The sequence below is a fragment of the Siphateles boraxobius genome, unplaced genomic scaffold, assembly GCF_051911475.1.
Source record: "Siphateles boraxobius isolate OS27281-9 unplaced genomic scaffold, OSU_SipBor_1 115, whole genome shotgun sequence".
NCBI lineage: Eukaryota > Metazoa > Chordata > Actinopteri > Cypriniformes > Leuciscidae > Siphateles > Siphateles boraxobius.
This window is the reverse complement of record NW_027508717.1, coordinates 268,111-282,500: the sequence shown is the minus strand read 5'-3', so window position 1 is coordinate 282,500 and position 14,390 is coordinate 268,111. Positions and strand designations below refer to the sequence as shown.

At 35.1% G+C, this 14,390-nt stretch overlaps 1 protein-coding gene across 2 annotated transcripts in view; it reads right to left on the bottom strand.

Annotated features, from left to right (window-relative positions):
• The window catches only part of fig4a (FIG4 phosphoinositide 5-phosphatase a), a 110,490-nt gene extending 96,467 nt beyond the window's left edge, over window positions 1–14,023 (bottom strand). For both annotated transcript variants that reach the window (XM_077200012.1, XM_077200013.1), the window contains exons 1-5: window positions 13,918–14,023; window positions 13,085–13,198; window positions 8,128–8,226; window positions 7,164–7,287; window positions 335–491 (exon numbers count right to left, since the gene is read on the bottom strand). In XM_077200012.1, coding sequence (XP_077056127.1) covers window positions 335–491; window positions 7,164–7,287; window positions 8,128–8,226; window positions 13,085–13,147 — 443 coding nt within the window. In that variant the 5' untranslated portion in view covers window positions 13,148–13,198; window positions 13,918–14,023. The remainder of the gene's footprint in view (window positions 1–334; window positions 492–7,163; window positions 7,288–8,127; window positions 8,227–13,084; window positions 13,199–13,917) is intronic.
• Between the last annotated feature and the right edge of the window lie 367 nt (window positions 14,024–14,390).

Sequence of the window (14,390 nt, the reverse complement as noted above, 5' to 3'; positions counted from 1 at the left end):
TCCTCAAAAGCCATGATTTTTCAAATAAATTATGTCTGATAATCAAATAAAGCCGCTTCAGTGCAGATTAAATATTACTAACAAGTTATTCCTACGTTTACTTGATAAAATCAGCTGTACAATTATACTTAATATAAAAGTCTAAAAAGATCAGGTTGAATATTTAGAGGCCTTAGAAATGATACAGTAGGCTTTAATATAATCAGCATACAGTACAGACATACTTACTGAACACTGTCAGTTCATCATGTGACCAAATTCGTATAACCTTATTGGTCACTCTCAATACAACTAATGCTTATTATGAAATAAGTCTCGGTATAAACGGACTCACCGGGCCTCATCAGGGTGTGTGACTCTCACGGAGTCATTGGGAATGTAGATCATACTCGTGTCTTCAATCTTATAAATCGAGTGGCCGCCGATGTCAGCCATTTTACGACGTTTCGTGATCAACACAATGTAGTAACCCTCCAGAAACCGCACAAAACCTGAAAGACACCGGAGACAAGAGTAAACCACATTGAACATTAGATCTCAGTTAACTGCATTAGTTTGGGGTTTTTTGTTTCATTTTGTTTTATTTAGCGCCATCCCAGCTACAATATATGTAGAAGGGTTTATTATGGATTATTATTTTTTACTTTCTTGTTTTAGTTTTCTCATGATCTCGACAAAACAAAAGTTGTTTTCTCGTTGTCACAACTTACTTTTCTCGTGATCTCGGCAATAAAAGTTTTTTTCTCGTTGTCACAACTTACTTTTCTCGTGATCTCGGCAATAAAAGTTTTTTTCTCGTTGTCACAACTTACTTTTCTCGTGATCTCGGCAATAAAAGTTTTTTTCTCGTTGTCACAACTTACTTTTCTCGTGATCTCAGCAATAAAAGTTTTTTTCTCGTTGTCACAACTTACTTTTCTCGTGATCTCGGCAATAAAAGTTTTTTTCTCGTTGTCACAACTTACTTTTCTCGTGATCTCGGCAATAAAAGTTTTTTTCTCGTTGTCACAACTTACTTTTCTCGTGATCTCGGCAATAAAAGTTTTTTTCTCGTTGTCACAACTTACTTTTCTCGTGATCTCAGCAATAAAAGTTTTTTTCTCGTTATCACAACTTACTTTTCTCGTGATCTCCGCAATAAAAGTTTTTTTCTCGTTGTCACAACTTACTTTTCTCGTGATCTCGACAATAAAAGTTTTTTTCTCGTTATCACAACTTACTTTTCTCGTGATCTCGGCAATAAAAGTTTTTTTCTCGTTGTCACAACTTACTTTTCTCGTGATCTCGGCAATAAAAGTTTTTTTCTCGTTGTCACAACTTACTTTTCTCGTGATCTCAGCAATAAAAGTTTTTTTCTCGTTGTCACAACTTACTTTTCTCGTGATCTCGGCAATAAAAGTTTTTTTCTCGTTGTCACAACTTACTTTTCTCGTGATCTCGGCAATAAAAGTTTTTTTCTCGTTGTCACAACTTACTTTTCTCGTGATCTCGGCAATAAAAGTTTTTTTCTCGTTGTCACAACTTACTTTTCTCGTGATCTCGGCAATAAAAGTTTTTTTCTCGTTGTCACAACTTACTTTTCTCGTGATCTCGGCAATAAAAGTTTTTTTCTCGTTGTCACAACTTACTTTTCTCGTGATCTCGGCAATAAAAGTTTTTTTCTCGTTGTCACAACTTACTTTTCTCGTGATCTCGGCAATAAAAGTTTTTTTCTCGTTGTCACAACTTACTTTTCTCGTGATCTCGGCAATAAAAGTTTTTTTCTCGTTGTCACAACTTACTTTTCTCGTGATCTCGGCAATAAAAGTTTTTTTCTCGTTGTCACAACTTACTTTTCTCGTGATCTCGGCAATAAAAGTTTTTTTCTCGTTATCACAACTTACTTTTCTCGTGATCTCAGCAATAAACGTTTTTTTCTCGTTGTCACAACTTACTTTTCTCGTGATCTCAGCAATAAAAGTTTTTTTCTCGTTGTCACAACTTACTTTTCTCGTGATCTCGGCAATAAAAGTTTTTTTCTCATTATCACGACTTACTTTTCTCGTGATCTCAGCAATAAAAGTTTTTTTCTCGTTGTCACAACTTACTTTTCTCGTGATCTCGGCAATAAAAGTTTTTTTCTCGTTGTCACAACTTTTCTCGTGATCTCAGCAATAAAAGTTTTTTTCTCGTTGTCACAACTTACTTTTCTCGTGATCTCAGCAATAAAAGTTTTTTTCTCGTTGTCACAACTTACTTTTCTCGTGATCTCGGCAATAAAAGTCTTTTTCTCGTTATCACAACTTACTTTTCTCGTGATCTCAGCAATAAAAGTTTTTTTCTCGTTGTCACAACTTACTTTTCTCGTGATCTCGGCAATAAAAGTTTTTTTCTCGTTGTCACAACTTACTTTTCTCGTGATCTCGGCAATAAAAGTTTTTTTCTCATTATCACGACTTACTTTTCTCGTGATCTCGACATAACGAAAGTTGTTTCTCATTATCATGACTTAATATTCTTGTGATCTCGACATGACATAAAAGTCGTTTTCTCAAGATCTCGACATAAAAGTAATTTTCTCGTTATCACAACATAATTTTTTCATGATAAGTCATTTTCTTATTACGACTTAACTTTTTTTACGTCGAGATCACAAGAAAATTGTTTTCTTGTTATCACGACTTATTTTTCTTGTGATCTCAGCAAAAAAAGTTTTTTTCTCGTTATCACAACTTCATTTTATTGTGATCTCAACATAACGAAAGTTGTTGCTCGTTATCACAACTTAATTTTCTTGTGATCTCAACATAACGAAAGTTGTTTCTCGTTATCACGACTTAATCTCGTGATCTCGACATAAGTCGTTTTCTTATCACGACTTAACTTTTCTTACGTCGAGATCACAAGAAAATAGTTTTCTCGTTATCACGACTTATTTTTCTCGTGATCTCAGCAATAAAAGTTTTTTCTCGTTATCACGACTTAATTTTCTTGTGATCTCAACATAACGAAAGTTGTTGCTCGTTATCACGACTTATAATATTCTCGTGATCTCGACGTGACATAAAAGTCGTTTTCTCATGATCTCGACATATCAAAAGTAATTTTCTCGTTATCAGAACTTAATTTATTTCATGATCCGACATAAGTAATTTTCTTATCACTAATTAACTTTTCTTACATCGAGATCACAAGAATTAGTTCTCGCGATCGCGAATTTTCTTGTGATCTCGACAAAAAAGTTGTTTTCTCGTTATCACAACTTAATTTTCTCGTGATCTCGGCATAAGTAGTTTTCTCGCGATCGTGACATAATTAGTTTTTCTCGTTATCATGACTTAATTTTCTCATGATCTCGACATAACAAAAGTTGTTTTCTTGACATCTCAACATAACAAGTTCTCTAAGTTACACAACTACGCCAACAGGTGGCAGTATAGAACTGAATATAACTGATGGTAAATATAAAAGAAAATAGTAATAATCCATAGCCTCTTATGGCTTCCGTAACCATGACTATATTTATGATAAAAGGCAAGAAAAATTACACACAAAAATTTTAATCAGAATAAATAAACTAACTTCATTAACATGAAATAACAATGAACAATACTTCTCACTTGAAAAAAAAGTTATGCATACATTTTTAATTTATGTATTTGAACTGCATATACAATTTCCATCCATTTGGATGCAAAGTTTAAACGTTAAAAAACTTAATGTAATTAATATTTGTCAGTCATACATAAATGAAACATGTATGAAACAGGCAAGACTTCTCGGCTCAAAAAAAACATGGCATTTTCAGATCAAGGCTTGTTTATGCAAGATCCATGTGAAACAAACCACCTCTCTAATGGACTTTTCTTATTGCTGTTAAGATTAATTATAAATATGAATTACTCAAAAATATAAGCACATTGTGTTGTACGAACAGAAGATGAAATAATATTCATTAAAGTCTCAAAGCTCATGTGGCCATAAAGACTCTTTTCTGATATCATATGCAAAAACGACTGAACACACAAATAAAGATGACGTTTCACAATAAACAAGACTTAAACACTCATTTTTGTGACAAGATTGATCATTAGTGATTCATGATTTTCACCATTCTTTCCTGTTTACATTCACAATTTACATTTATGCATTTGGCAGACGCTTTTATCCAAAGTGACCTACATTGCATTTCAAGGTACACATTTACCATATTATGCCCTTTTACAAAGCTTCGATGTTGTTTTCAGGCTCTACTAAAACAGGTTTTCCTGCTTGAATGTTGATTATTTTCCTCATATTCTCCATTGTTGCAGCTCCTCTCTTCCCAGTCTGTCAGTAACGCTCTGTTTACTTCCTGTTTCTATGAAGCCCCTCCTTCTGAAAAGCACACTGTGCTCTGATTGGTCAGCTGCAGCAGTGTGTTGTGATTGGTCCAGAGCTTCGAGTGTGTTTGGAAAATGTCCCGTTCTTACCATAACCGCCAGTTTAACACGCTACTAACTAACTCAACCAGGCCCCGCCCATTTTTTCTGCGTATTAATTGCTCTTTTGACATTTTTGACCAAAAAAGTAAAAAAAAAAAAAAAATATATATATATATATATATAGTTATGTAACTTGGTAAAGGTTTTGGCACTTGCTATGTGAAAACAAAACATGGACACAATTTGAACAGGTTAAATGGTCCTGAAAAATATAGTCACACAAAAATGAGCACATTAATGAATGGAGACGAATTTCCTCTAGTGGAAGCGTTTGGTACCGCAGCCGAACACAATCTCACTGAAAGCTCAAATTTTTAACAGTTTGTTTAGACTTATGGCTTTGATTTTCTCACAGTTTTAGAGGAAAATATATTTTTGAAAATATATATTTCATTTAAAATTGAAAATTTTATTTTTGCAACAATAAACGTAAAATTCTGTAACTTTTTAAAAGTTTTTTTTACTTAACTTTTTAAAAGCTATTTCACTTCAGCAATAATCTGCCAAGTGTCGTCTTTAAAAAGAGATCGAACTTCAGTCTGTTGCTCACAAGCATTCAAGATTTACTACAATCTAAGTTGAAAATTAAATTTTCAGGTCTTTGCTCAAAAAGTGAATAAATGGATTATAAATACAGCGTAAATATAATTAAGTACCATAAAATCCCCTAAAAATACAAAATATTAAATAAAAAAAAAATTAAATAAAATATATAGTACATTAATTTAATTGAAATAAAAAAATAAAGTTCGTCCTTTTTGACCGACATGCGAAGAGCACCAGAGGATTTTAATGAGGAATATTGTGACATGTTCGTTCCCCGAAGAAAACTCAAGAATACAATGGAGGCGTTTCAGGAGTTCAGAAACACTTTGGGACTTTGGAAAACTTTGTCATGCTCGAACAGCAACATTGCAAACTAAAGAACGATGTAAAAAGCATAATGGCTCCCTTTACGCATACAGAAAACAGTTTAAGGCATTTCAGAGGTAGGACACTCTAATGTTGAGACGCGAGGGTGTAATCAAACTCTGTGTTTGTCATGACTGTTGTTTCTCATCACACACACAGATCTATCAGGTGTGTCATAAACACATAACACACAATGTTCTGATGTGCACTGAATTCTCAGCGGTCGTTAGAGAGGAATCGAGGTTGCATAAGACACAGTTTTGATGACAAACCTGACTAAAACTGGTTGATATTTCACCAGATCAGTGTCAGAGGATCATGACCTGGAGATCATCATCACCCAGTTTCTCACAGTGCTGACCGTGATCATGTGACGAGACGCTGATTCAGGTCAGGAGTGTGTTTCTCGTACAGCGGCGTAATTCGCTACTTCACTGCTATAGTGCGTTGCATCGTTGAAGAAATCAGCGAGCTAGTCACGACTGTTTCCTGAAAACATATTGTTGCAAAGTGATCGTTCAAACACGTTGTTTTAAGACGTCACGCACGTGTGGAGTAATAACGACTTTTAATGAATCTATTTGAGATCGAATTAACGCTTGATGTGTTGCTATAAATTACAGACATCTGAGGACTACATGAGGACTACATGAGGACTGACAGTTATTTTGCTTTATTTCCAGATTCAATCATAGACTCGTTCTTACACTAGAGCTCGTTCACACACGCGCACTCTTCAAAAACTACACTTTACATCTCTCGATGAACTAAAAGACGTGAATGACGTTTGTATGTATTATAAATAAAAGATATAGATTGCACTGAATGTCAGCTTGCTTATTTTGCTCAAGATAATGATTTATTGAGTTCACGTCATGAAAACTAGAAACTGCTTCTAACCGCAGCTCGAGATCTGTCGCTGCTGATAATGACGGAAATTACGACCATATTTGGCAAACGATGCTTTTAGGAAACACACTCCAGTCTGAGAGCGGCTTCACCGGCTTATGAGTGTGTGCAGAGAAAAAAATAATAATTCACAGACAAGCTATTCAAAATCACTCCGCTAACAGAAATAAAGCTGGAATCATATAAACAGCAAATAAACGGTAAAGCATGAAACTAGCAACGCCAAAGTAATGGGTTCGATTCCCAGGGAATGCATGGATCGCCAAACGCATGAATATAAAATGTAAATATTAGATGAAAAACTAATTTCAAAATATTGATACATACTATAATGATAATAGTACATAAATAACACTGACCAGGAAACAGGATGCACCAATATGAAAATTTTGGCCGATACCGATAATTCCTTATATTTAAAAGCCGATAACCGATATATTGGCCAATTAATCTAAATCCAAATTTTTATATTATTTTTGAGAGCCTGATTACAAAAAACTGGTCTCACCATTAAAAGCCACGTCCCAAACACACAATTATTAATGTTCTCATTATAATTTTATGTAGCTGATATGACAGATTTGAACTGTATTTTCGTTTTTTGAAGTGATTCAAATCATATTTCAAGCAATTCAAAACCATCATGTTGAATCGCGTCTGAAGTTTCTCAGCGAAAGGAAATAATATATTATTTATCAGCTTTAATATATTGGCAAACTTTTCAGCCCAAAAACATTAAAGATGAACACATATCAGCCGATACCGATATGGTGACCGGTATATATCATGCATCCCTAAATAAAACTTAAAGTAAACAAGGAAATAAACTGAGCAATTCCAAGAGGGTCCTCGCACCTCAGTGGTTCTAAAAAGGCTTACCCACAATGCCGTGGGCCGAAACGGCTCTGGAAAGACCGGAGGATCCTTTCTGCCCGATCTTAGTGCGATTGCCCAGATCCAGGCGGCCCAGAAGCTCTCGCACTTCCAGCTGACTGTAAACATGCTGCCACACACACACACACACACACACACACACACACACACACACACACACACACACACACACACACACAGTTAAAACATTTACACTGAACAAAACTATGGAAACATTCAAACTGGGAATTCAGAAATCAATATTTTTTACCCAGCCCTATTAACTCAAACAAGGTTTCAAATATTGGTAACACTTTACAATAAGGTTTATTAGTTAACTACATTAGTTAACATTAACAATACTTCTTCAGCATTTGTTAATCTCTGTTAATGTTAATTTCAACATTTACTAATACTTTATTAAAATCTTGTTAACATTAGTTAATGCACCGTGAACTAACATGAACAAACAATGAACAGCTGTATTTGTATTAACTAACGTTAACAAAAACAGTCACAAATGTATTGTTCATTGTTAGGTAATTTTAGTTAATACATTAACTATTGTTTCCTTATTGTAAAGTGTTACCAAAATATTATTTCCACCACACTAGTGATTTCGATATGCTGGAAATGCCCTTTGGTTTCTAGTTGGAACATTAACGAACAACCACCAGAACAGCGACTTAAAGATTGGTAAAAAAGAAGAATCCCATCAATATAAATCACAATTGAATCTATTAGTATGTAACGCCCACTTTTCTCCATCCAATCAAGTCCCGCCTTCAAAAATATGTCACATTGTGGAAGTAAAATAAGTTGAAACATAATTTCATCTTATCTTGCTTCTAAAAACGTGAAACTGGGGTGTGTGTGTGTGTGTGTGTGTGTGTGTGTGTGTGTGTGTGTGTGTGTGTGTGTGTGTGTGTGTGTGTGTGTGTGTGTGTGTGTGTGTATCAGAGTAGCTCACCTTATCATCAATAATGACCAGATCTCGTGGTTCAGTGCGATCGATCTTCAGGACGCGATGTTTCGTTTGAGCATTATTACTCCCCACCAGAAAATACCTCTGAGATAAAGAAAAATTATAATCGATCTCGTTTTTTGACAACCAACAACCTGAAATCAAAATCCTGTTTAGAAATCTTGAAATGGAGGTTATGGTGAAATTTATCGAAACATTTGAATGTCACATTATTTCGTCCCAAAATCTAAAGAAAAAAATTATATGTATATTTATTACATTTATATTTGCTTAAAAGCCCTCCTGTGGTGTAAATCTAGTTTTTAATGTTGTTTATACATCTATATGGTGTTTTTAATATGCTTTAAGTCAAATCATGTGTAAATTCATAAGTCGACAGCATTGCTGAGTATTTTCTGCTTAAAACTGCAGTGAACCAAAGACAGTCTCAAAAACACGCTTTGAAATCGCTGGTGTTTCTGACGTCACAAACTACCTTGTAACCAATCAGATCAACGTGTGATCGTCAACGAGTGGATCTCTGAGTGAGTGAGTGAGTGAGTGGAGGCGGGGCTCATTTGCATATTTATTGTATTTATATAAAGCGTTCACAGGCAAAATCCGGCTCATTTAAATGTCAGGAAACATGATTCCTGCTGCATGTTAATATCCACGGATCACTGGATCTTTGGTGAGTTGTAAGAAACACTATATCGAGTCCAACCTTTAATTTAAAGGTGCAATGTGTAAAAACTTTGAGTATCTATTAACAGAAATGCAATATGACATCCATAACTATGTTTTCAGGGGTGTATAAAGAACTTACTTAATAAACCGTAATGTTTTTATTACCATAGAATGAGACATTTATATCTACATAACCGCGGGAATCCCTTTCTATGAAGGTCGACATATTGTGACGTCATGTTTCTACCGTAGCCGAACGCGAACAAACAGCGCTACAGAGCGCGTTTCGTCACAACCTTGAAAGAGAAGCCGCAGAAAGCTAGAAGCTAGCCATAGACACCGTGAGTAGTGACTTTTCCCTTGTCAGTGGTGTAAAATATGTAGTTGGATTGTTTAATGTAACTTAGTTCTTCTCCCTCGCTGTGTTATGGCTTTGCTATCTGGGGATAAATGTGCTGGTTACGTTCGTGAGACAGCTGATTAATACTCTTGTCATTGACCGTAAAACAGTAACGTTACAGGAATCACCAACCCGTCGATCGTGGTCGACATTTTACAATCATGCCATTTTTGCCGCGCGCACCTTTGGGCTCATGCGGACGCGTCGAGTTTAAACAAGGCTTTACGCTTTAACCAGCTCAGCCACAGTAACAGCTCATATTAGTCAGCTAACTTTTAACCTAACTATGGCTTTGTCAACTTTATCCATGGTGTGGTTTATAATGGACTGTGGTACAGAAACAGTGACAATATTACACACTCTTGGTTTACTCTGGCTATTCTCTGCTGTCTCAGACGACGATATGTTTGTCCCATGTTAGCCACCGTAGCTTCTTCGAAAGGGAGGGGTGAGAAGTGGGCTGAGCCCTCAGTGCAACTCGCAGCCGAACCGCTAGATGTCGCTAAAAATCACACACTGCATCTTTAACTGATAATCTTTTGTTTTACTCGCATTTTCTCCTATTAACTCCAGTCACACAGCAGCTCTTCTGAAACTCAGTCCGGTTTAAGGAGTGTGTTCCCGTGGGAAAGTGACATCAATGCATTCCCTCGATTTAAAAAACTATATCACACACACTAACGTTCATAAGTTTGGGGTCGGTAAGATTTTTAATGTTTTTAAAAGAAGTCTCTTCAGCTCACCAAGGCTGCATTTATTTGATTAAAAATACAAAACAAATCCAGTAATATTGTGAAATATTATTACAATGTAAATCATCTGTTTTCTATGTGAATATCTAGTAAAGTGTAATTTATTCCTGTGATCAAAGCTGAATTTTCAGCATCATTACTCCAGTCTTCAGTGTCACATGATCCTTCAGAAATCACTATAATATGATGATTTGCTGCTCGAGAAACATTTATGATTATTATCACAGTTGAAATCAGTTTATATTTTTGTGCAAACCGTGATTCACGTTCTTTTTACGTTATGAAATATATTCCGTACATGTTCTCATAAGATCCAGCAGATTATCACACATTCGGTCTGTTGAAGAGTTACTGAGTGAATACAAAGAAAATCAGTTTTCTGTTTATTTGGACAGATTTCCAGGTGAGACGCATTAAAGCTCGCAGTGAGGAGGAGACATCGTGAGGAGAACACAGCGAACGAGGGTAAAGACAGACGGTCTTAACATCTTCTCACATTATTACAGTCGATGAATGTGCAACTGCGCTCATAAACGGCCCAGTCTGTCCTGTTCTGTGCTTTAATGGGGAAAACACAGGTCAAACACAGCACAATATTAGAGGAGATTCACACTGTACAGCACTGACTGTAAGTAAATGATGCGTTTTATTATTGCATAACATACGACCAAATTTAGCCAGTCAGATCAAATACAACATTGTGACGGCAGTTTTAACTGAGAGATTATTTGACTATTAACTATTCAATGAACTGCAAAAAAAGTGAATTAATAAAGCAAATAAAAAATATTTTGATTAAAAATGGAGGAAAAAACAAATAGTGTCTAGTTACAGCATCTAAAAAACACACTATAAACTCTAATCTAAATAAAACAGTTCATGGCATGTTATATCAGCTGTTAATATTTTCTTTCCTATAATGATTAGATATACTTAGTTTGCACAAAACTACGTATTAAATCTTATTAAAATAGCTCTTTCTGAGCAGAATCACTGAATCTGACATCAGGCCTGTTTAATGCCAGCTAAACACTGCCATCTAGTAGCACAGAGTAATATTTCACAAATATTAAAAAATAATAAAGAGGAGCTGTTGTGCTTTTGTCCATGTTCATCTTGCTTTAGTGTGTAATAAGGTCCCATTAGTTATTATTAATTGATGTATTAACTCACAATAAGTAATACATTCGTTAGAGTATTTATTAATTTTGTTAACATTAGTTTATTCTTAGTTTATCTTATCCATTAAATAATATTAACAGATACAAATTTGATTTCAATAATGTATTAGTGAATGTTTTAATTAATATTAATAAATGCTTTAAAAGTATTATTCATTGTTAGTTCATGTGAACAAATGAAACCTTATTGTAAAGTGTTACCAAATGTGGAAGTAAATGTTGAAATGAACATTAATACTAATAATAACAATTGTAGATAACTAATGAAATCTTATTGTAAAGTGTTACTGTTACAATTTTTGTGTTCATTGTTACTAAAATACAAAATACAACACTGATTATTGTGAGTTTCTTGAATGTTTTGGTTTTTATTTTGGCAACATGACACGCCCTGTAGAGTTTAAAGGGTGTGCCCTACACTCAATCACGTGACCAACTCGATCACGTGACCAACTCAATCACGTGACCAACTCAATCAATCACATGACCAACTCGATCACATGACCAACGAGCGCATATTGAGACAAAAGAGAAAAAAAAACATAAATATACAGTCAGACAATCACATTATTGCTCTGTCCTGTTGCTCAGCATGAGCCTGTTGGGAACGTCTCAGCTGTGATTGGTCAGTATTGTGGGCGTGACACAAGTTTGCTTTTTTGCTATTGGTTAAAGAGGACCTATTATGCTTTTTGTTGCTGTTTGATCATGAAAAAGTGAGTTGTTCTCTTTATCAGTGTCAGTGTTTCTGAACTCCTGAAACGCCTCCATTGTATCTTGAGTTTCTTCCGGGAACGAACACGTCACAATATTCCTCATTTAAATAATTCATACGCAGAATAAAAGGGCGGGGCCTGGTTGAGTTAGTTAGTAGTAGGGATGTGCGACAGTAGTACGATCGATCAAGAAAACGATGATTGTCGTGACTTTAAAAATATACACTTCTTTTTCTGATTGGTTTCTGCTGCATTTAGGGCGGTTCCTGAGGTCTGATTGGTTACTGCTGCATTTAGGGCGGTTCCTGAGGTCTGATTGGTTACTGCTGCATTTAGGGCGGTTCCTGAGGTCTGATTGGTTAGCGTTATAAACGCCTGTCGAAATAAAGTGAAACTATGGATTTGAAAGTGCGCAGTGATCCCTGGAATCACTTTGATCATGAAAATACATTTAAGTGCAAGATGTGCAGCGACAAATGGCCATATACATAACATTTTAATTAGAACAGGATTGTGATAGAATGTCGTGCTTCAGTTTCCTGTGTTTCAGCGTTGTTGTTACAGGAAGAGAACATCCATGATATTATTAAAGTCCCCCTGTAGTCAATCATTTTATACCTTAAAACTCATCTTTGATCACCAAAATAACATATTTAAAGTTTTCCATGCCTTAAAATATCTTGAATGTAACTCGACACTCTTGCCTCATTTAGTATGTGTGGCTCTATGAATATGCAAATGAGCCCCGCCTCCACTCACTCACTCACTCAGAGACACACTCGTTGACGATCACACGTTGATCTGGTTGGTTACAAGGTAGTTTGTGACGTCAGAAACACCAGCGATTTTAAAGCGTGTTTTTGAGACTGTCTTTGGTTCACTGCAGTTTTAAGGAGAAAATACTCAGCAATGCTGTCGACTTATGAATTTACACATGGTGTGTCTTAAAGCACATTAAAAATAGACATATAAACAACATTAAAAATGGGATTTTCACCACAGGGGGACTTTTAAAAATCCAGCAGTGTTACTTTTTCTCGTCATATTTTATTATTTCTTAACATGGCTTCAAAAACACACAGGGATTTCTGGTATATATATATTCATATTCGTATATGCATGAGCTCCTGATCTGATTCATAATCGCATTATATGCTGTTCCCAGTATTTAAAAGTCCAAAGCAAATCCATTTATCCTTCAATAATAATAAATGAAATGTGACTTACAGCTCTGGTCTCGTAAAGCACCAGTTTCTGAACTCCTCCAATCACAGCGGCTGTCAGAGGCATGATGATGATGATTATGATTATGATGATGATGCATCCGTCCAATCAGTGACCCTTCAGACAGTAAACATACAGATGAGACACAGACATCAGAGGAATCCAGCACATGCTTTATATTCTGAAACTTTTCTATTATGGCTACAGTGTCTGCAAATAACTAATCAATAGTCAATCATGAATACTGCATTTGTATTTAGTGCTGCTTCCCTGAATTCCACATAAAAGACGTTCCATATATAGTTAAAAGATATAACTTTTTAATTTAGCCTGCTCTTTAGAAGCTACATAATATATTTAATATAATATAATAGCGTATCTAATATTAATATGTTTTCCAGAAGAAAAATTTAAATAAGAACAATTTACATGGATTAATTATCCTGCAAGAACCAAAACTGTAAGTACATGCTTGAATGACAAAAGAAAAAGAGGATGTACAATTGTATAGATTATAATATTATTCATAAACCAAAATAAGGTAATTCCAATGATAATAAGTTAATTAACTTAATGTCATTCTTCATAAATCTGATTTAAAATAATAATAATAAAGTCGATTTCACTCCAATTAACAAATTAAATAAAGGTTGGGTCTTAGTGAATTCATTTTTACATATAGATATGATATGATAATCCAGTAATCTAATATGAACATGAGGTCTCGTTTAAATGTTTACTGCGTTTAAGGGCTGTTTACTGCTTCCTCTTTGTATTTTAAAAAATAAGACGCTTTCTAAATGACTTATAACAAGAGCCAAATAAATAATACTTACAATCAGAAGACGCCTACATGAGTGTCGACATATCTAGAGAAATATTGTGCATAAACAAAACGCTACACCGAGTCATGTGACTGTCAGCAGTGCAGCTGAGACGGAGTCTCTGCTGGGACAAATACCAAGAACGCGAAAGCGAAAAAAACAACCTGCGACTACTAACAGACGCGGGCTCGTTTGAATGTCTATGTTGTGAGTATGAAAAACATTCAGTTGATTTTGCTGATTTGTCATTTGTTGTAGTGTTAGATAGATAAGTTAACATGACCTAGATGTCCATATCCTGAAATAAATAGTTAGTGTAAAGTATTTTACATTTCTGAAGACCTTTTGTAACCTCAAAAACGTACCGATGTTGTGGGTGGTTGTCAAGGCGTTGCTAAGGTGTTCCAGTGTTTTTGTTAAGGTGTTGCTATTCAGTTTTGAGTGCTTTCTGGCTAGTTGTTTGGCCATTGCTATGGCTTTTAAAT